We start from the raw sequence: 19881 nt of genomic DNA on the forward strand, positions 1-19881 counted from the left end.
GGAGGAAGAGGCGGGGGGGGGGGGAAGAGCGAGAGCCCAGGACGGCGCCTGCGCGGTGGGCGTGATCCGGGCACTTAGGGCAGGATGAACGCTGCTTTCCAAGATGGCGACGGAGGGAGGAGGGAAGGAGATGAACGAGATTAAGACCCAATTCACCACTCGGGAAGGTCTGTACAAGCTGCTGCCGCACTCGGAGTACAGCCGGCCCAACCGGGTGCCCTTCAACTCGCAGGGATCCAACCCCGTCCGCGTCTCCTTTGTAAACCTCAACGACCAGTCTGGCAACGGCGACCGCCTCTGCTTCAATGTGGGCCGGGAGCTCTACTTCTATATCTACAAGGGGGTCCGCAAGGTACCGACCCGGGCGTCACCGGGGCCCGCCAGGGGCGTGGGCAGAGGCCAGGAGCAGGGCGGTGACAGCGGGGCCCAGGGTGACCGACAGAGGTGGCGGTCGCTCTTACTTTTGAGTGGGCCGGTAACTCCACTGGGGTGCTCCTGAGGAAGGGGGATTCACGAATAAGGAAGGTGGTGTTTCAGGGGGTGGGGGCGGTGGAAAGGGGCCGTGGGGTACGCGGATCCGCCCGGGAGGCCCCAGGAGGGGCCAGATGCTTTCTGTCTGGCAGGGTCCGTCAGGCTCTGACACGGCCAGGGAGCGGGCCTGCGAGTCCCCGGAAGAGGTGGGGTGGCCGTCTTGTCTGCTTAGGCTGCCTCGCCTCCCGGGAGTTGTGTGTCTCGCTCTGGGTTAGAGAACAGGGGCGCGGGGCGGCTCGGGCAGGTCTGTAAGGCGGAGTCCGGCTGGCAGCGGAGGGCTGAGACTAGGTCAGAAAGGAGCTGCTCGGCACCGAGGGCTACTCCACCTGCTACCGCACTGACACTTCCTAGGAGCCTCCGTTTCTGGTGTTAACGCTCTTTCCGAAAACCTCAGGAGGAGGACGGCTGTCACTTTCTCCGCCGGGGAATCTTCTCCCGAGAGATTGTTAAAGAGGGTCATCTTGGCCCTTACAGAATGGGAAAGACTGAGTAGTACAGTTGGGAGGTCGGAATGATGTTTTGAGTGAACCAAGCTTGTTCCTCGGTGTTCTGTGTGAGCGTGCCCAGATTGTTCTCGTCCAACAAGTCAGACTGTGTCCCAGAGAGGGAGGGATATGCCTTAAAAGCTACTTTACAAGAATCGCTTTTTTCTCGACGGGCGACTTAACATTAATTTTGTGAAGCATGTAATCCTTTAAAAAGGTCTCTTCAAAAGAAGCAACTTTATTAGAGCTTTTCCTTTATTGCCTACGTAACTGTGTTCTCACTGAGAACTGCTTACCTTTGAGATTTATGGTCTTTGACTTGACTTTGGAAAGAGTTAAGGACGTTGGTTCGTCCCACAGCACCTAGGCATGGGAAAAGGTGATAACAGATTATAAATGTTCGGTTAGTGTGACAGCAGATCGTGCACACTGAACAGTGGACGTTCCCTAGGATGTAATATACCCAGAAGCAGTAAGTTTTTGCTTGGTTTCTCAAGACCTAGGGAAATGAGGGTGGTATTCAGATGTAGCAAGTTTTCTCATTTGGCCAAGGTGCATCTTTTTGGCTAGCGTTTGTGTTTGAGGTATGCTATTACTGAAAGTAAATCGCTTGACTTCATTTTTTCTCTTTTGCAACTGAGGAAGTGTGAAGTAGTTAGTAGTCTAGGAGCTAAACTTCTAGTCCTGCTCCCAACTTTTTTGTTGACTTGTTGGGTGACCTTGGATGAGTTCTTTAACTTCTGTCTGCTCCTCTTTAAAAAGAGAACATGGCAGTACTCACTTTGTAATTTATAATGTAACTGTAATGAACTTTAAAGCCTGAAACCCTCAGCAGGTGTAAAATATAGTTAAAGTAAACATTAAGAGTAATGTCAGGGGCGCCTGAGTGGCTCAGTTGGTTGGGTGTACGACTTCAGGTCATGATCTCACAGTTTGTGAGTTTGAGCCACTTGTCAGGCCAGAGCCTGCTTGGAATTCTCCCTCTTCCTCTCTCTCTCTCTCTCTCTGGCCCTCCCCAGTATGTGCTTGCGTGCATTCATGCACTCTCAACAAATAAATAAATAAATGTGTGTGTGTGTGCTTTTTTTTTTTTTTAAGTAACTGTCAGGTAGGAAGCTGCTGTCTTAGCATTGATACTAGGACCGAAAGTATCGACGTTTTCCCCTGGAAATAAGTTTAGAATTTTAAGTACTAAAATTCATGTACAATTTTTAAAAATGCTTAACCACTGAATTAACCCGCAATTACTAGTGTCAACTTTTTTTTTTTTTAATTTTCTTTGAAAGTGTATTATTTTTGAAACATTCTAGTGGCAAACCTTATTTGGATCTGGTGGCCTTGGTTTGCATCATCAAAACAGCTTTCTTGATTGAAAGTACCATAGTTGTGTTCTCTTAGCTGGATGCTACTTAATGAAGGTTAAAACTAGGAGAGCTTTTCAAGTTTAACCTTTTTTAGTGTTTGCTTATTTTTGAGAGCGAGTGCAAACAGAGGAGGGACAGAGAGAAAGGGAGACACAAAATCCAAAGCAGACTCCAGGCTCTGAGCTGTCAGTACAGAGCCGGATGTGGGGCTTGAACTCACAAACAGTGAGATCATGACCTGAGCTGAAGTTAGAGGCTTAACCAACTGAGTGCCACCCCAACCCCCCGGCACACCTAGGATAACTTTACAAACCACACCCCAAAATTATTATAAACAAGATAAATCTTAAACATGTAGATTTGCCTTTAACTGCATAATTTATTTGAGCTCTGTGACTTTTTGCAAAATTTCATTTTCATGCAGTAACATAGCATTATATGGTAGACATTTCCATTCTCTTCGAGCCATTGTGATTTTTTATAACTATTTTCCGTGAATGTGTTTGCACTTATTTATTATTTCTGAGTATGTAACTGTTTTTGAGATTGTCTTTTCTGATTTTTTAAATTAAAAAAATGTTTTTATATTGAGAGAGAGCACATGGCACATGCGCAAGGCAGGGGGGGGGGGGAGAGAGAGAGAGAGAGAGAGAAAGAATATGAATCTTTTTTTAAATGTTTTTTTTTTTTTTAATGTTTTATTTATTTCTAGGAGAGAGAGAGAGAGACAGCGTGAGCAGGGGAGGGTCAGAGAGAGAGGGAGTCACAGACTGAAACAGGCTCCAGGCTCTGAGCTGGCAGTCAGCACAGAGCCCGACGCGGGGCTCAAACCCACGAACCGCGAGATCATGACCCGAGCGAAAGTCGGACACTTAACCAACTACGCCACCCAGGCGCCCCAGAAAGAATATGAATCTTAAGGAGGCCCCGTGCTCAGCCCCATGCAGGATCTGTTCCCACAACTCTGGGATCATGACCTGAGCTGAAATCAAGAGTTGGATGCTCAACCGACTGAGCCACCCAGGCGACCCTGTCTTTTCTGATTTTAAAATAGAGCAGATAATTTTCCTACTCAGAAAACCAAAATTTACATTTTGGGGTTAGGAGTTATAACTCTATTCTTACAAGTTGGTCATTTTGACTGTATTTATTCATTTTTTAAATCAGGGCATACACAGTTTTACAACAATTACTTGGATCATTCAGAAAGCCTAATTTGGATACATACATTCAACTTAAATCTGCATGTAAAACAAGTGGAAAATAGATCTTCAAAAAACTTACATCATGAGCTGTGTGCTGCCATTCCTAAAAGGAAGTAAGGAATTGTGGGGGAATGGAGTGGATGACAGGGTCGTCTCATATCTGAGCTGAGACGTGTATTCTCGGCCTTTTAAACAGATTTACAGGTCAGTTTCTAGAGCTAGGCAGGACCTTTGGGTTTTGCAGTCTCACCCTCTCTGAGGAAGCCAAGGCTAGATAGGGAGTGCAAACCTGTGTTACAGTTTTCTTTTTCTCTCATGGTCAGGAAGATGAAGCACAGCTGACTGTAAAGACCTGTCGTAGTGAGAAGGGACCGATCAAGCTTTTTGATCACACGGATGCCATGGCCTCCAAGCACTTCAAGATCTACCCCAGCATTTTGCCATATATTATCTCATCGAATCTTGGTAGCAATCCTGTGAGGTACAAGAAAGTGTCTTCTTTTTGCAGTTGAAGTTTGTAATGGAGTTTCTTGTGTAAGGAAATGTAGTTTTGTGAAGTTATTTTACCTAACTGAAGATGAGCATTGATTTAATACACTGATCATTTCAACAAAGATTTGAGTGACCACTATGGTGACAATTATACTAGTTGGGGACCCGCACTAGAGTAAAACCCTGGCGCTGTCTCCAAAGAACCATCAACTACTTGCCTTTACACCTGTTTGTATAGTAGTTGCCTTTCCTTTTTTTTTTTTTTCCCCTTTTGTTAAAGACCTTGTTTTATGATAAAGATGCCAAAGGTAGCTGGGCTTATTGGACCAACTCTTTCATTTTATGAGCTCTGATTTTACATAAATGTGAGTGGCAACCATCAGATCTCTGCGTAGATATCACTTCTGAGCATGTCCTGCTCTGAATCCCCAAGCTAGGTCAGTTTTCCTTCTTGCATGTTCTCATAGCAGCCTGGACTTTGCCTTTCTAGCACTTGTCTCAGTTTGTAATTCTCTGGGTGGCAATCTGTCTCTTCTATAAACAAAGCTCCCTTAAAAGAGATGCCTTGTCTTTTCTGCGTTGACTGTTTTCCTAGTGCCCAGCACAGTGTCCGCCATAAAGTAGGCCCTAACTGTTTATTTGTTGAGTGAATGACTGAATAAAGCATCTGTGTCCATCTATGCCATACTTTTAAAAAGATATTTACAAGCTAAAAAAACTATTTAATTTTGGGCTTCCCAAATGTCTATTTTTAGTGGCTCACATATTTTTTTTAAGTTTATAAAACTTAAGTTTAAGTTTTTATTAAGTTTTATATTTATTTTGAGAGAGAATGAGCAGGGAAGGTACAGAGAGAGAGAGAGGGTGGAGGTGGGGAGAGAGAGAGCCCCTAGCAGGCTCCACACTCAACACAGAGCCGGACATGGGGCTCAGTCTCACGACCATGAAATCATGACCTGAACCAGTATCAAGAGTGGATACTTGGGGCGCCTGGGTGGCTCAGTCGGTTAAGCGTCTGACTTCGGCTCAGGACATGATCTCAGTGTTCGTGGGTTCAAGCCCCGCGTCGGGCTCTGTGGTGACAGCCACCTCAGAACCTGGAACCTGTTTCAGATTCTGTGTCTCCCTCTCTCTCTGACCCTCACGCTGTCTCTCTCTCTCTCAGAAATAAATAAAACATTTTAAGAAATTAAAAAAAAAAGAGTGGATGCTTAATTGACTGAGCCACCCAGGCGCCCCATGGCTCACACTTTTTAAAAGACATTTAAAATTCTTGTAGGTAACAAATTTAGTTTTCTTACAGCTGGGAAATTGTGTGGCAATAGACCATGAAGTAATGCAAAGTAACCAAAGAAAATTACTTTTGATCTACTTCTGTCAAACCACGTTACCTAACAAATCTGTGTACTAACAGACAACTTGTAAAAACTATACTCAGAGCTACTTAACATTTAAATCAAAGAGACTACTTTTTCCCTCCTATCTTAAGACTTCAGGCCACAAATGTGCTGCCCAGAAATGTTATTGAAGCAATTCCTACAATGGGGGGGAGTAGAATTAGATGGCTTCCACGGCCTATTCCAAGGCCTTTTCAACTTTGAAGGTTGTAGGAGTCTGTGCTCAATAGTTTTTTAATGAAAATAAATCCATTTTTCTATTGGGAAGATGTCTTCATGTCTTGGATTTATTGCCTACTTCTTTAATGGGAATTGAGGAGTGTGGGGTGTGTTGTGGAAGCAATTGAATGTGTTGTGATTCTATGTCTTTATGCTAGAAAAGGCTTTGCACTCACTGGGTTGACATGAAGCTCGGCCAGAAGAGTCATTTAATAACAGCTAGAATGTTTTCAGAGCCGGAGTTGTCCAGGAGTGCAGTGGGTTGACTTGGGAGAGAATGAGCATTCTGTGTGGGAGACGGTCTCTTTCTCGAAGACGGCAGGAGCACCTGTTGGTGCCTGAGGAATTCATGCACCGTGTGGGAGGGTGAACTAGAAGCCTTTTAAACGTTTTTTTCCACAGACTGGTTTTAGATACTGGACTGCTCCAGAGAAGGTCATGTTCACACCCTTCTCTCCATTTGTAATTTTCACATCTCTCTGCTCTCTGTTTCTAGTTTAGAAAGAGGCTTAGAAGACCAGAGCTTTTTATATCAGATTTACTTTGAGAAGCGTTCTGCTTAATTTAGTAGGGCACATGTGAAATTGAGTGGAAACCTGTAGTTTTTTCCTGTTAAGGGCTACTTAATGTCTTCTGAAATATTGATAATTAGTTATTTGACTATCAAATCTTACATACTGAGGGGAAAGCATCTTAACTTATCTCTTAGAGTAGACTAGAGAAACTTTCATATGATCCCTTGGTTCTCTTGACCTTGAAGAAGAGGAAAGACAGAACGGGTGAATATGAGCAGTGGTAAGCAAGCAGCTCTCAGAATGTGTCCTTGAAACCCAGGAGATAGTCATGGATGCCACTGTTTAGTAGATAGGTGTGGGGCATGCTTAGCATCTTCTAGATGCTGGGTTTAGACCAGGTCTCTGCCCTCAAGAAACTTGTCCTATGTTTATTATCATTGGGTTAATCTAGCGACTTCATTTATTTAAGTATTTATCGTGCTTTGGTAGAAAACTTGAGCAAGAATCAAAACAGTGGATTTTATCAGTGAGTAATTTGGCTATATGCCTAAAGAACCTTGTTTTAAAAATAAATGTGAAGATTTTTGTAATATATCTTAGAGAACAATTTTATTTATATTTCAGTGAGGTTCGTTTGTGAAGAAATATGACATGTGGCCCTATTTGGTTATTTAAGAATAAACATCAAAAGCAGAAATAACTTTAATTGGTAGACATTCTCTGTCTTAATTTTCAGGACATTTTATTTATTTAAGTGTTTATTTTTAAGAGAGAGACGGAGACAGAGCTCTAGCGGGGGAGGGGCAGAGAGAGAGGGGAAGACAGAATTCAAGCAGGCTCCAGGCTCGGAGCTGTCAGCACAGAGCCTGGAGGGGTTCAGACCCACTAGCTGTGAGATGATGACCTGAGCTGAAGTCCGATTCTTAACTGACTAAGCCATCCAGGTGCCCCTTCTCCTTTAAAAAAATTTGTTTATTTACTTTTGAAGGAGAGAGACAGAGCATGAGTGGGGGAGGGGCAGAGAGTGGAGGACACAGAATCCAAAGCAGGCTCCAGGCTCTGAGCTGTCAGCACAGAGCCCAATGTGGGGCTTGAACCCACAAATCCTGTGAGATCATGACCTGAGCTGAAGTTGAATGCTTAACCAACTGAGCCACCCAGGTGCCCCAATTTTCAGGGCATTTTATTTATTTATTTATTTATTATTTATTACTATTTGGTAAGGTTTGTTTATTTTTGAGAGAGAGAGTGAATGGGGGAAGGGCAGAGAAAGGGAGACAGAATCCGAAGCAGGCTCCAGGCGCTGAGCTGTGAGCACAGAGCCCAGCGTAGGGCTCAAACTCACAAAGTGGGAGTTCATGACCTAAGCCAAAGTTGGATGCTTAACCCACTGAGCAACCCAGGTGCCCCAGGACATTTTAAGTTTTCCGTGACAAGTTATCTTATTCTCTGAACATTTGGCATCTTTTTTTTTTTTTAAGATTTATTTATTTATTTATTCATTCATTTAAGTTTATTTCTTTTGAGAGAGAGAGAGAGCCAGGGAGGGGCAGAGAGAGGGGGAAGGATAGAGGAGAAGTCTTCATCCACAGTTTTCTATAATACTGTGCAAGGTCTGTCTTGCTTTTTAAAAAAAATCCTCATTCACCAAGAGTTTATTGCAGAACTGTTATGTACAAGGTGCTGGTGTCTCTTGTGGTAAAGTGAAGTCAAGGAAGACACTTCTGTCTGTTAAGAAGCTTGTATTTTTGTACTGACAATTGGACTGTCAAGTAGAAGGCGTGCGCTGTGCACATGGTGTAAGCAGTGCAAATATCAAGTGGAGTTCAGGAGTAAAGGTGGAGAAGTATTTCTCTGCCTAGATGGAGAAGAATTCTGGGTTGGATTTCAAACAGGTGATTTGCCCTGAAGTGTGTTTAGATCACATTTTTGTAAATTTGAAAACTTGTATCTTTATTGTTCTAACTTCAGAAATGCTTCATCTTCATTTTTGATTGGGGTTGAGTTGGCGATTGCTCTTACGTTTTAGCATTTTTCTCAACTTCTCTGCCAATTGGTAATTTGTTAATTGAGTCCTGCTTTACGTTCTCAATTCTGTTTTGTAATAATGGATTTTTAAAAAGTAGGGTATATTGTACTAAGAACATGCCACGTCAATCTCTGCTACACTTTAATTTTGTAGCAGTGGAAAATGTAGATCTTATAAGAAAGAAGCAAGATTTTGTAAGAAAGAAGAAGCATAAGAAAGAAGCAGGGTGAAGAAGGAACTTATAAGGTTTTTGTATTTTACAAGTAAGAGTACGAATATTTTAGCATCTTCTCAAGTAGCCACATTGCAGATGAGCTCTGTGGCTTGGCTCGGTCCCTCCTCTGGCTGGTGCGCACCCAGCCTCACTGCTGCCCTGCCCTTGTTTTCCCAGCTACGGCAGAAGCGCTACAGGTGCTCGTTCTTTTTACTGACTTTGATCTTCATTTCAGAGGCACTGTTTTAATGTCTCGTTTAAGAAATATTTGAGTGGTTTTGGGTGAAAAGCAGTATACTAGACTATGGGAAATCAAAGAAGTAGGAGACATGATCCCTGACCTTGAGAGGATTATCATCCAGCGAAGGAGATAAGATATTCACACACATTCATTCTGTCAAGATTTGAGTGGTCGCTCTGGGTTGTTGTTGAGACAGAATCTCTGCCGTCAAGGAGCTCACAGGCCAGTGGCCTAGTAGATGCCTTACTCATCCTGCCAACATTTATTGGACCCGTAGACCCAAAGACAAATAAGACGTAGCACTTGGCCTAAAGTGCCTACGATCTGGGGGTGAGATGGGCAAGTAAGTAGTGGTGAGATGTGCACACACTATTCCCTTATAAGTGCTACGTAATCTGAATAGAATTTACAGGATATATCAACCTAGATGGGCAAAAATTAACAGGATTTCAGTGTGTCCTTCCAATTGTGGATTTAGTCAACAAATCACAGTAGTAACAGACTTGTGACTTTATCACCAGAGAAAATCACAGGTGTTTGCGTATCACGTTATGTTGTTGTAGACGGATCAGATCTCACTTACACTCATCACTCCTTTGGAATTGCAGTGGTTAGTGGGTCTTCACTGGAGCTTGTTATAGGGTGAAATAAAAAAACTTTAATAACTATTTTAATAATTGATCTCTTATAATCTTTTGTATTTGAAAACATGATTGTGAGAAGGAGTCCCTAGCATAGAAAGCTTAAGCACCCTGGTTTTGTTAAGTCTCAGTTTACCTTTTCTCCTGTGTCACGTGTGGTTGAATGTAAGAGCATCAGGGCTCTCCTGTCCAGTAGGTAACACTTGTAGCTCTATGAAGAGGCCTCTGTGGTACTTGGGGTTTTTACTCAGCAGGTGATTATCTAGGATTCTAAGTTGGCCATGCCTTATGTTGCTTTTCTTTTTCTTCTGGATCATTCCTTTGCTCTTGCTGCCTTAACTAGAGGGAGGAATACAAGAAGTACTTACAAGATTGAGTCTCCTAAGAGTGTTTCATTGGTTCAGATCATAGATGATAGTGATACAGTGTTACAGTGTGATCTTTGTTTTAGTTGCAGGGGAAACTTAGAGAGGCTTTAATAAGGTGATACTTGAATTGAATTCTGGGGGCATCTGGGTGGCTCAGTCTACTAAGTGTCCAACTTCTGCTCAGGTCATGATCTTGTGGTTCATGAGTTCAGAGCCTTGCATCCGGCTCTGGGCTGACAGCTTAGAGCCTGGAGCCTGCTTCGGTTTCTGTGTCTCCCTGTCTCTCTGCTCCCCCCTCTGCCCCCCCCCCCATAAATAAACATTTAAAAGAAAGCTTTATGAACTGAATTCTGATAGGTGGATGGGCTGAAGGGAGATGGGATTCTAAACCAAGGTGACTAGAGACCTGAGGCCTGAGGATGTGGCACGGCTCCTTGAAGAGTTACTGTGAGGGTGGAGGCTTTAGTAAGACCTGATTAGAGGACAAGATTATCTTTCTTCATGATGATCATCTAAATATTGGCTGTCTCCCAGCTTCCAGAACTCTTTTTTATGTGTATTCTTTCTTTTGGTACTCCCTCTGGGGTAACGTACCACACCAGTGCCTTTTCCTCCTGTGGGACTCCTAGCACTCTGTCCCGTTTCAGAACTCAGGTCATCACATTGTTGCAATGCCATCCCTCATTGGATCCTCATCACTGCCTGTCATATCTCAGAGATGTTGGCTCCTGCTCTGCTGCTGCTGTCTACAGCTCCTCCTGTCTTAAATGCTGTGCTTAGTCGTTATAACCCCTGGCACCCACTGTCCGCTCTAGCCCGCACTCGATCAATTCCTATGGCTAAAGGGAAGAAAAAGCCTTTTCGGGCCCCCACCCACTTGGTACCTGTCCTTTGCCTCCGGGAGCTACTGCCCCAATTTCTCAGCTACTTTTTAAAGCAAAGCTCCTCTTGCTGACAGCTTGGACAACCTCAGACTATGGTGCACAGACCAGCACCATCAGTGTCGTCCCCTGGGAGCCTGTGGGAAGTACAGAATTGGGTCTCATGCCAGGCTTACTGAATCAAAATCTGCATTCCTAGAGGGTCCTCAGATAGTTCGTGTGCTCCCTGAAGTCGGAAAGACGTTGGCATTAACTGGGTTTCTTTAGTTCTTCCTCTGCCTCTTCAGACTCCACTCAAATTATAGTACCTTCCGGCCATCTATTTTAAGTGTATAATTCAGTGATTTTTAGTAACCTACCAAGTTGCCTGTTACCATAATCCAGTTTTAGAACACAAGGGATTGTTTTTAAACTTGATTTTGTGCAAGTTTCAGTTAATGATAGATGAATAGATTCTTACGATCTGCTCTAGAGCGTAGTACCTCTGGTTAACACCATGGTGTCATGCCCTGCAGAATTTAAGAGGTAGGTCTTACCACTTAACACAAGTGAAGGGATGTGAGGAAGCTTTGGGAGGTGTAGGGTGAGTCTGTTACCTTGGGTATGGTGTTAGCATCATGGGGGCGTGCATGTCTAAGCTCCTCAAACTGTACATGTTTAATATGCACAGTTCCTTGTATGTTAAGTGTACCTTAATAAATCTATTAGAAAAAAATTGTGTTTTAATTATAGAAGACTTTTCTGTGGTTCCAACATCAGAACTGTAGAACAGGGTTCTGTCAGAGATGCTTAGCTTCCATTTCTGTTCTCCCTGCAAAGCAAGCTCTCTCTGTCTATAATCATTTTATTTGTTTTTGACTCATCCTTCTGTTGCCTTAAGAATAAGATGACATTTGAAGAGAAAAGAAATTGAGGGAGCACACTATGTAGGGTATTTGTGTCTTGTTTTTCTTTTCTGCTTAATGAATGATATATATTGGAGATCTTACCATATTAGTAAATAAATAGAGAGCTTCTTCAGTCTTTTTTTATAATTTATATTCTGTGCTCTGGATATGTATTACTATCTTTTTTTAATTATTATTACAAATAACGCTGCAGAAATAACTGTGCATGTATATTATTTTGCATGTAGGCAGGTATATTTACAGGATGTATTTCCAGAGGAGGTACTGCTGGGCCAGAGGGTCAATGCCTATATAATTAAAAAATTTAAAAAAAATTTTTAATGGTTATTTTTGAGAGGGAGAGAGAGAGAGAGAGAGAGAGAGAGGAAGCATGACCAGGGGAGGAGCAGAGAGAGAAGGAGACACAGAATCTGAAGCAGGTCAGCACAGAGCCCGACGTGGGGCAGGAACTCACAAACTGTGAGATCATGACCTAAGCCGAAGTCAGGAGCTCAACCAACTTAGCCACCCAGGTGCCCCTAAAAAAAATTTTTTTTTGGTTAATGTTTATTATTTATCTTGAGAGAGACAGAGACAGAGGGCAAGCGGGGGAGGGTTAAGAAGAAAAGGAGACACAGAATCCGAAGCAGGGTCCAGGCTCTGAGCTGTCAGCACAGCCCCACATGGGGCTCGAACTCAGGAACCTTGAGATCATGACCTGAGCTGAAGTTGGACTGAGCCACCCAGGTGCCCTTTTATGTATTTTTGACATATATCATCAGATCACCCTCCACAGGGAGGGGTTTTATTGTTTTGTACTCCCACATGAGAATACCTGTTTCCCCACAGCCTCACCAAGTATGTTGTCAAACTTGAATTTGATCTGATAGGTGAGAAATTTGTATTCTTTTTTTCCCATGTGATGAGAGAGGTTGAGCATCTTTCTGTATATTAAGAATTGCATGTATTTTTTTTATATGGACTTTCTCATATCTGTTGCCCATTTTTCTGTTGGATTGTTGGATATCTTAAAAATTTTTTAAAGGAGTTCTTAAAGGAGTTCTTTATTAGGGAGATTAGCCCTTTGTGATATGAATCACAGATTTTTTTCTTTCATTTGGCATTGGTCTTGTAACTTTGCTTAGGGGTGAGTGTGTGTATTTTTTTTAACCTTGAATAATTTTCATATTTTTTGTAGTTAAATTTATAGATTTGTAAATTTTTCAAATAAATTTTTATAGATAAGTTAGAGCCATTGTTTTATTATTTAGGGGTTAACTAGTTGTCCTCCAAAGTTTAAAGATAGGGAAAAGATTTATATTTTAATATTTGAGAATTAGGTTTAACAAAGACTTTTTGTAGGAGCAAGAGATGAACATTGAAACGTTATGTAAAAGGAGCTGGTGGATGGTGATTTGCTGGTAGTTTTTATGACTTGAGTATTCTTCAAATATAGTATTAGGTATGTTTTGGTTTACAAGTAACAGGAAACCTAGCTCAAACAAGCTGTTTAAACTTTAAAGAGCATGCATTGGCTTATGTTGTTGAAAATTACACAGGTAAGGTGGGCTCCTGGCATGGTTTGATTGGGGTGCCAACTCAGTTTTGCTGAGATTCTCTTGGTTCTGCTTTCCGCTTTGTGTCAGCCTGGCCTAAGTGGCAAAATGCTGGTAGAGGTCCAGGCTTCGCATTTCTGTAACACGTGGTCCGGAATGAGAGCCAGTATCAGGATGAGAGTAAACAGGTCTTCCAGTCATTTTCTCAGGAGAGTAAGAAAGATTGTTTCGCTGAAGCCCCCAGCAAACCTCCTCCTTTGACCTGTTGCCCCAGATTGTATTACCAGCCCATTCCTATGGCCAAGGAAGTACGTACGAGTGGCCTTTAGCGAGGAGGTTGGGTCATCTCGTACCCTGACTGCCCTGGAGCCCGCTTTTGGAGCCGCGGTGTGAGTAGATAGCAGACAGGAGAATAGATTTATACGTAGGTACTGGGTAGGCAACCAAGAGATGCAGACTACACTCAGGCTCTCACACTGGTTTAGGGGTCAGGGACCCAGATGTAGCAGTTTTTTCTTGAGCTCCTGGTGAGATATAGCAGTAAAATAGGGAAGACAGTGCCCTGTAGTTGGAGGACGGCTTGGGCTGAGTTGTACTCCTGCGTAGTGCAGAAACCTGTCTCCTAGAGGCAGCTGGGGGCTCAGGCCGTTAAGCATCCAACTTGATTTCGGTTCAGGTCATGATCTCACAGTTCATGGGTTTGAGCCCCACATCAGGTTCTGTGCTGAGAGCATGAAGCCTGCTTGAGATTCTCTCCCTCTCTGACCCTCACTCACACACTCTCTCTTCTCTCTCTCAGAATAAACATTAAAAATAATAAGAAACCTCTTTTTCCTTTGCTCTTGCTGTTTGACTACTATGAATGTCCTTCCACTTTTTCTTACAATTTGGCATTTTTGTTTGAATCTCTATCTCCCCCACTAGATCGTGAAATCTTGAGGGCAGAAACCATCTTATTCATCCATATTTGTCACAGTGCATGTGCATAACAGGCACATTGTGTTTTTAAATGAACGAATTTGTTGAGATTATAGTCCTCTAAGGATTTACTTGAGTAAATTAGATGATCTTTTATTTTATTTTATTTTTTTTTTAAATGTTTTATTTATTTCTAGGAGAGAGAGAGAGACAGCGTGAACAGGGGAGGGTCAGAGAGAGAGGGAGTCACAGACTGAAACAGGCTCCAGGCTCTGAGCTGGCAGTCAGCACAGAGCCCGACGCGGGGCTCGAACCCACGAACCGCGAGATCATGACCCAAGCGAAAGTCGGACGCTTAACCGACTACGCCACCCGGGCGCCCCTATTAGATGATCTTTTAAAATCCCTGTCACAAGCCCAATATGGTCACTGTTAGTTACCAGAGCTCATGGAGGCCGCATTGCCAGCTCCTCTTGCTTTTGTTGAGAGGCTCATAGAAATTAGTCACAACCTTGAACCTTGTGCTGTTCTTCTGGGCTCTTCCAGGAGGAGGCTGTGGCTCGAGTCTTGAGCATCTGGAGGAGCTGTTTGTCTGGAAGCTGCATCTCCCTTGTCTTGGTATCCCGAACAGAATTGGTCATAGTGTCCCCTTACAGTCCCTTTTCCTTCTTTGCAAGTAATCCCGGGAATTGTACAACTCCTTACATCGTGCTTTTCTTTCCTCTGGATTTTGGAGCAGGTGTGCGTGTAGCTAGCAGGACTGAGGGCAGGATTAGCTCAGCTCGTTTAGAAATGGTGGGTCTCTTCGGTGAAGTGGCCGACTTCGGCTCAGGTCATGATCTTGCGGTTTGTGGGTTCGAGCCCCACGTCGGGCTCTGTGCTGACAGCTCAGAGCCTGGAGCTGCTTCAGATTCTGTGTCTCCCCCTCTCTCTGCCCCTCCCCTGCTGGCACTCTGTCTCACTGTCTCTCAAAAATAAACATTAGGGGCGCCTGGGTGGCTTAGTTGGTTAAGTGTCCGACTTTCACTTAGGTCATGATCTCGCGGTTCGTGGGTTCGAGCCCCGCGTCGGGCTCTGAGCTGACTGCCAGCTCAGAGCCTGGAGCCTGTTTCAGAGTCTGTAACTCCCTCTCTCTCTGACCCTCCCCTGCTCACGCTCTCTCTCTCTCTCTCTCCTAGAAATAAATAAAACACTAAAAAAAATTAAAAAAAAAAAACATTAAAAAAATTTTTAGAAGTGGTGGGTCTCACGCTCAGGGCTTTCCTTGGCATGGCCACAATTTGCGTTTCCTTACTTGCTCAGAAAGTGAGGCACAAGTAGATCTGGGAAGGCAGAGTCCTGACTGCTGGACTCCCAAGTGCGGGTCCATTTGCCACTCCTCCTGATGTCCCTTCGAAGCCTCTGCCCTTTAGATGCCTCCGCTTTTCTTTCTTCCTCATGGCCACCTCTGCTCATCGAAGACTTCAGTACCTGCCTCTCAGCCTTCCCTCCCACTCCAGTTCTGCCGTCCTCTGGGCAGGTTCGTGTCCGCCGCACAGCGCCTGAGGCACCTTGGCCTCCACGTCCACCGGCAGTGGCCTCCTCTAATACGCCTGTGGCACGGTCTTCCGTAGCGATGCTCTGGGTCTTAGCAGGAGCCGAATGGGCTTCAGCTCCTAAATTACAAATTCAGTTAGAAACATTTGTCCTTCTGTCCCAGTGTGACCTTGGCTCCCACTCTTCCGATTTCCCCGGGATACTGGTCACTCAGCTTCCTGCTGCCAAGCCCCGGACGCCATGAGGCACGTGCGGCACGCAGCCTCCATGCCTCCACAGCAGCGCTGACACAGCTGAGCACCATCTCTTCTTTGACACACTCCTGGGTGTGACATTTCATTTGTTTATTTTTTTACTATTTTTTTTAAAGAAACTTTTTTAAAAGTTTACTTATTTATTTAAAGAGTGCTCGAGCAGGAGCAGGGGACCGGCAGAGAGAGAGAGAGAGAGAGAGAGAGAGAGAGAGAGAGAGAGAGAGAGAATCCCAAGCATGCTTTGTGCTGTCAGCACAGAGCCTGATGGGGGCTCAATCCCACAAACAGTGAGATCATGACCTGAGCCGAAATCAAGTCAGACACCCAACCAATGGAGCCACCCAGGTGCCCTGACACTTTGAGCTCGACTTTCTACCTTTCTGGCTCCCATCTCTCTGGCCAGCCACTACTTCATCGCCTTTGCCTGTTCCTTCTACCCTACCTCATCTTGAACTGAGCCCTGTTCCCTTTTCTTTCTCACTCCCATTTTAAGTCTGTTTTCTAAAATTGTTTATCCCTTTCCTCAAAGGAAAAAGGATGTATTGCAGTAAATTAATGCCATGGGTGTTCCCTTGAGAGCATGAATCCCGTTGTTGGGACAGGTATGTCCTCTGGCAGAGCTCTGTCTCTGTCACTGTCATCTCCGGACCCCAGATCTTCTTCTTCTTCTTTTTATTTTTATTTTTTTAAATGTTTTATTTATTTCTAGGAGAGAGAGAGACAGCATGAATAGGGGAGGGTCAGAGAGAGAGAGGGAGTCACAGACTGAAACAGGCTCCAGGCTCTGAGCTGGCAGTCAGCACAGAGCCCGACGCAGGGCCCGAACTCACAGACTGCGAGATCATGACCCAAGCGAAAGTCGGACGCTTAACCGACTAAGCCACCCAGGCGCCCCATTCTTCTTCTTTTTTAAAAAAATTTTTAATGTCTATTCATTTTTGAGGGAGAGAGAGCACAAGCGAGGTGGAGGGAGGGGCAGAGACAGAGGGAGACTCAGAATCCGAAGCAGGCTCCAGGCTCTGAGCTGTCAGCAGAGCCGATGCGGGGCTTGGACTTGTGAACTGTGAGATCGTGACCGTCAAAGTCAGATGCTCAACTGACTGAGCTACCCAGGCGTCCCCCATATCTTTTTTCCCCCCATGTTTTATTTATTTTTGAGAGAGAGATAGAGACAGTGTGAGCAGGGGAGGGGCAGAGAGAGAGGGAGACACAGACTCTGAAGCAGGCTCCAGGCTCTGAGCTGTCAGCACGGAGCCCGACGTGGGGCTCAAACCCACGAACTGTGAGATCATGACCTGAGCTGAAGTCAGACACTTAACTGACTGTGCTACCCAGGTGCCCCTGGATCTTCTTCTTGATAGTGACTTTTGCCAGTTTCTTCTTCTGCTTCTGCTGCCTTTTGCTCTCTGGACCATCTGTCTGCAGTTGTGGGTGTGGCCATGACCGGGCGGGGAGTGTGTTTGTTCCCTCCTCTGCAGAGCTGTGACCTGCTCGGGGCTACTCGGCAGCTGCTGGGCTCAGTCACTAGCCGAGCTTTACCCTCTTGTTCTTACTGTAGTTCTTCCCGGAACAGACTTGCAAGAGTTTGTAGATTAAAATTTTGTTTCAAATACACAAGCAGCTATTGTTTGTGAATCTGTTGTAATCTTTATTTCCTGTCTGTTTTTTTAAGGTTTACTCTTTTTCTAGCTGTGTGATTTGACAACATAGGGTTTTATCCTTTTAAAAAAAAGTTTATTTTATTTATTTTTTATTTATTTTTTTAATTTTTATTTATTTCTAGGAGAGAGAGAGAGAGAGAGAGAGAGAGACAGTGTGAGCAGGGGAGGGTCAGAGAGAGAGGGAGTCACAGACTGAAACAGGCTCCAGGCTCTGAGCTGGCAGTAAGCACAGAGCCCGACGCGGGGCTCGAACCCACGAACCATGAGATCATGACCTAAGCGAAAGATGGACGCTTAACCAACTAAGCCACCCAGGCGCCCCAAGTTTATTTTATTTTGAGAGAGAGAGACCGAGCATGCACAAGTGGGAAAGGGACAGAGAGAGAAAGAGAAGGAGTCCCAAGCAGGCTCCATACCAGCAGTATAGAACCTGATGTGGGACTCGAACCCACAAATCAAGAGATCATGACCTGGGTTGAGGTTGAACACTTAACCAACTGAGCCACCCTGGTGCCCCAGCCTTTATATTTAATAATGTGCTCAAAGCTATAGAATTCTTTCTCAGTATTGCTTTAGCAGTCTTCTGTATGTTAGATATGTGGTGATGTCATTGTTATTAAGATCTAAATATTTTGTTATTACCATTAGTGATTTAGTCCCTCTTTAACCCTTGAATTTCTAAGCAGGCATTTTTTTAGTTTCTATTCATGGTGCTTAATTTTGTTTCTGATCAACTTATTTGCAGGGTATGGTCATAGAATATGTTTATTGATATTCACTATTTGAAATGTGATGAGACTTTTTTTTTGATCCAGTTAAAATGTTTTCCATGCTTTTTTTTTTTAATAGTTTATTTTTGAGACAGAGACAAAGCATGGGTGGGGAGGGGCAGACAGAGAGAGGCAGAGAGAGACACAGAATCCGAAACAGGCTCCAGGCTCTGAGCTATCAGCACAGAGCCTGATGCAGGGCTCAAACCCACGAAGGCTCGAACCCTGAGCTGAAGTTGGACGCTTAACCGACTGAGCCACCCAGGTGCCCCCATGCATTTTAAAAGAATGTATATTCTCTTTGTTAGGCCAAGATGATATATCTGTGTGTATATGTATGTGTGTTTAAGTTTTTAATGCTGTTCACATTGTTTGTATTTTTACAACTTTATTGACTGCCAATTTCTGATGTGATAAGTTATCTCTGATTCTGGACTTGGCGATTTCTCTATCACTGTTTGCTTTCTTAAATTCAGAATTGTTAATCTTTGTAGATCGTTCTTTGTGTTGGCATATTGTACTCTTGGTCATGTCTAATTTTGCCCAAAATTCTGTTTTGGGGATTGGAAAATCAGTTTATTTTTGTTATTATTTGCATGTACTGTCTTTTATTCCTTATTTTCAACTTATGTAGTTTTTGTTTTTGATGTGCCCTTTTGGTCCTTTTAAATGTTTTCTATTTCATTATTGTCTTTGGCACTTTCTTCTCTGCCTCCCTCTCTCCCCTGCCTACTTTCCCTCTGTCAGGAATCTCAGTTGACTTTTTTTTTAAGTTTATTTTTTTCAAACTTTAAAAAAAACTTAATGTTTTATTTATTTCTGAGAGAGAGAGAGACAGCGTGAGCAGGGGAGGGTCAGAGAGAGAGGGAGTCACAGACTGAAACAGGCGCTCTGAGTCAGCTCAGAGCCCGACGGGGGGCTCGAACCTACGAACTGTGAGATCATAACCTGAGCCGAAGTTGGACGTTCAATTGACTGAGCCACCCAGGCGCCCCTGCACCGCAGCCAGTGTGATCTTTAAAGAGTGAATCTGGGGGCACCTGGATGGCTCAGTCAGTTAAGACCAACTCTTGATCTTGGCTCAGGTCATGATTTCATGGTTCGTGAGTTCACACCCCACGTGGAGCCCTGTGCTGATGGCACAGAGCCTGCTTGGGATTCTCCTTTCTCTGCACCTCCCCTGCTCTCTCTCTCTCTCACACACATTCTCTCTCTCTCCTCCCCGCCCCCCTCAAAGTAAACATTTAAAAAAATAAAGCAAAATAAACATTTTTTAAAAATGAAAAGTGAATCTGGGCGTCACTCCAGCCTAATAAGATCTTTCAGTGGTTTGAGCTGCTTTCAACATTGAGAACAAAATGGTTAACGTGGCCTGTTGGGCCCTGATCGAGCTGCCCCTGCTTTGCTTCCGTTCTCTTTTCCCTTCACTGTGTATTTCTGATGCACAACTTTCCTTTTCATGTCTTTAACCAGGCTTCCTTCCTGCCTTGCCACAGATTCATCCGTGCTGGTTCCCTGGAGGGTGGGCCCTTCCACTCCCCGTCCCCCACCTGTGCCATTCCTGCTGCTGCATCTCGTAGCTCCCGTGTCTTTGTGTGCAAGCCTCTTTCCCTGACTCCTAGACTAGGGCAGGTCTCCTTTTATCGTGCACCAGCCATCTGTCTAGCACCTGTTTTGGTAATAACTCAGTAACTTGAATTTGAAATTTAGTGGCCTT

General features: G+C 44.1%; 1 protein-coding gene across 6 annotated transcripts in view; it reads left to right on the forward strand.

Annotated features, from left to right (window-relative positions):
• The first annotated feature begins 65 nt into the window (after positions 1–65).
• The window catches only part of WDR20 (WD repeat domain 20), a 64911-nt gene continuing 45095 nt past the window's right edge, over positions 66–19881 (forward strand). For 5 of the 6 annotated variants that reach the window (XM_039251197.1, XM_039251200.1, XM_039251198.1 and 2 more), the window contains exon 1: positions 66–352. In XM_039251197.1, coding sequence (XP_039107128.1) covers positions 104–352 — 249 coding nt within the window. In that variant the 5' untranslated portion in view covers positions 66–103. The remainder of the gene's footprint in view (positions 353–19881) is intronic. The other variant, XM_039251199.1, reaches the window with a different exon arrangement.

The sequence above is a fragment of the Hyaena hyaena genome, unplaced genomic scaffold, assembly GCF_003009895.1.
Source record: "Hyaena hyaena isolate Hyena2069 unplaced genomic scaffold, ASM300989v1 scaffold_386, whole genome shotgun sequence".
Taxonomy (NCBI): Eukaryota; Metazoa; Chordata; class Mammalia; order Carnivora; family Hyaenidae; genus Hyaena; species Hyaena hyaena.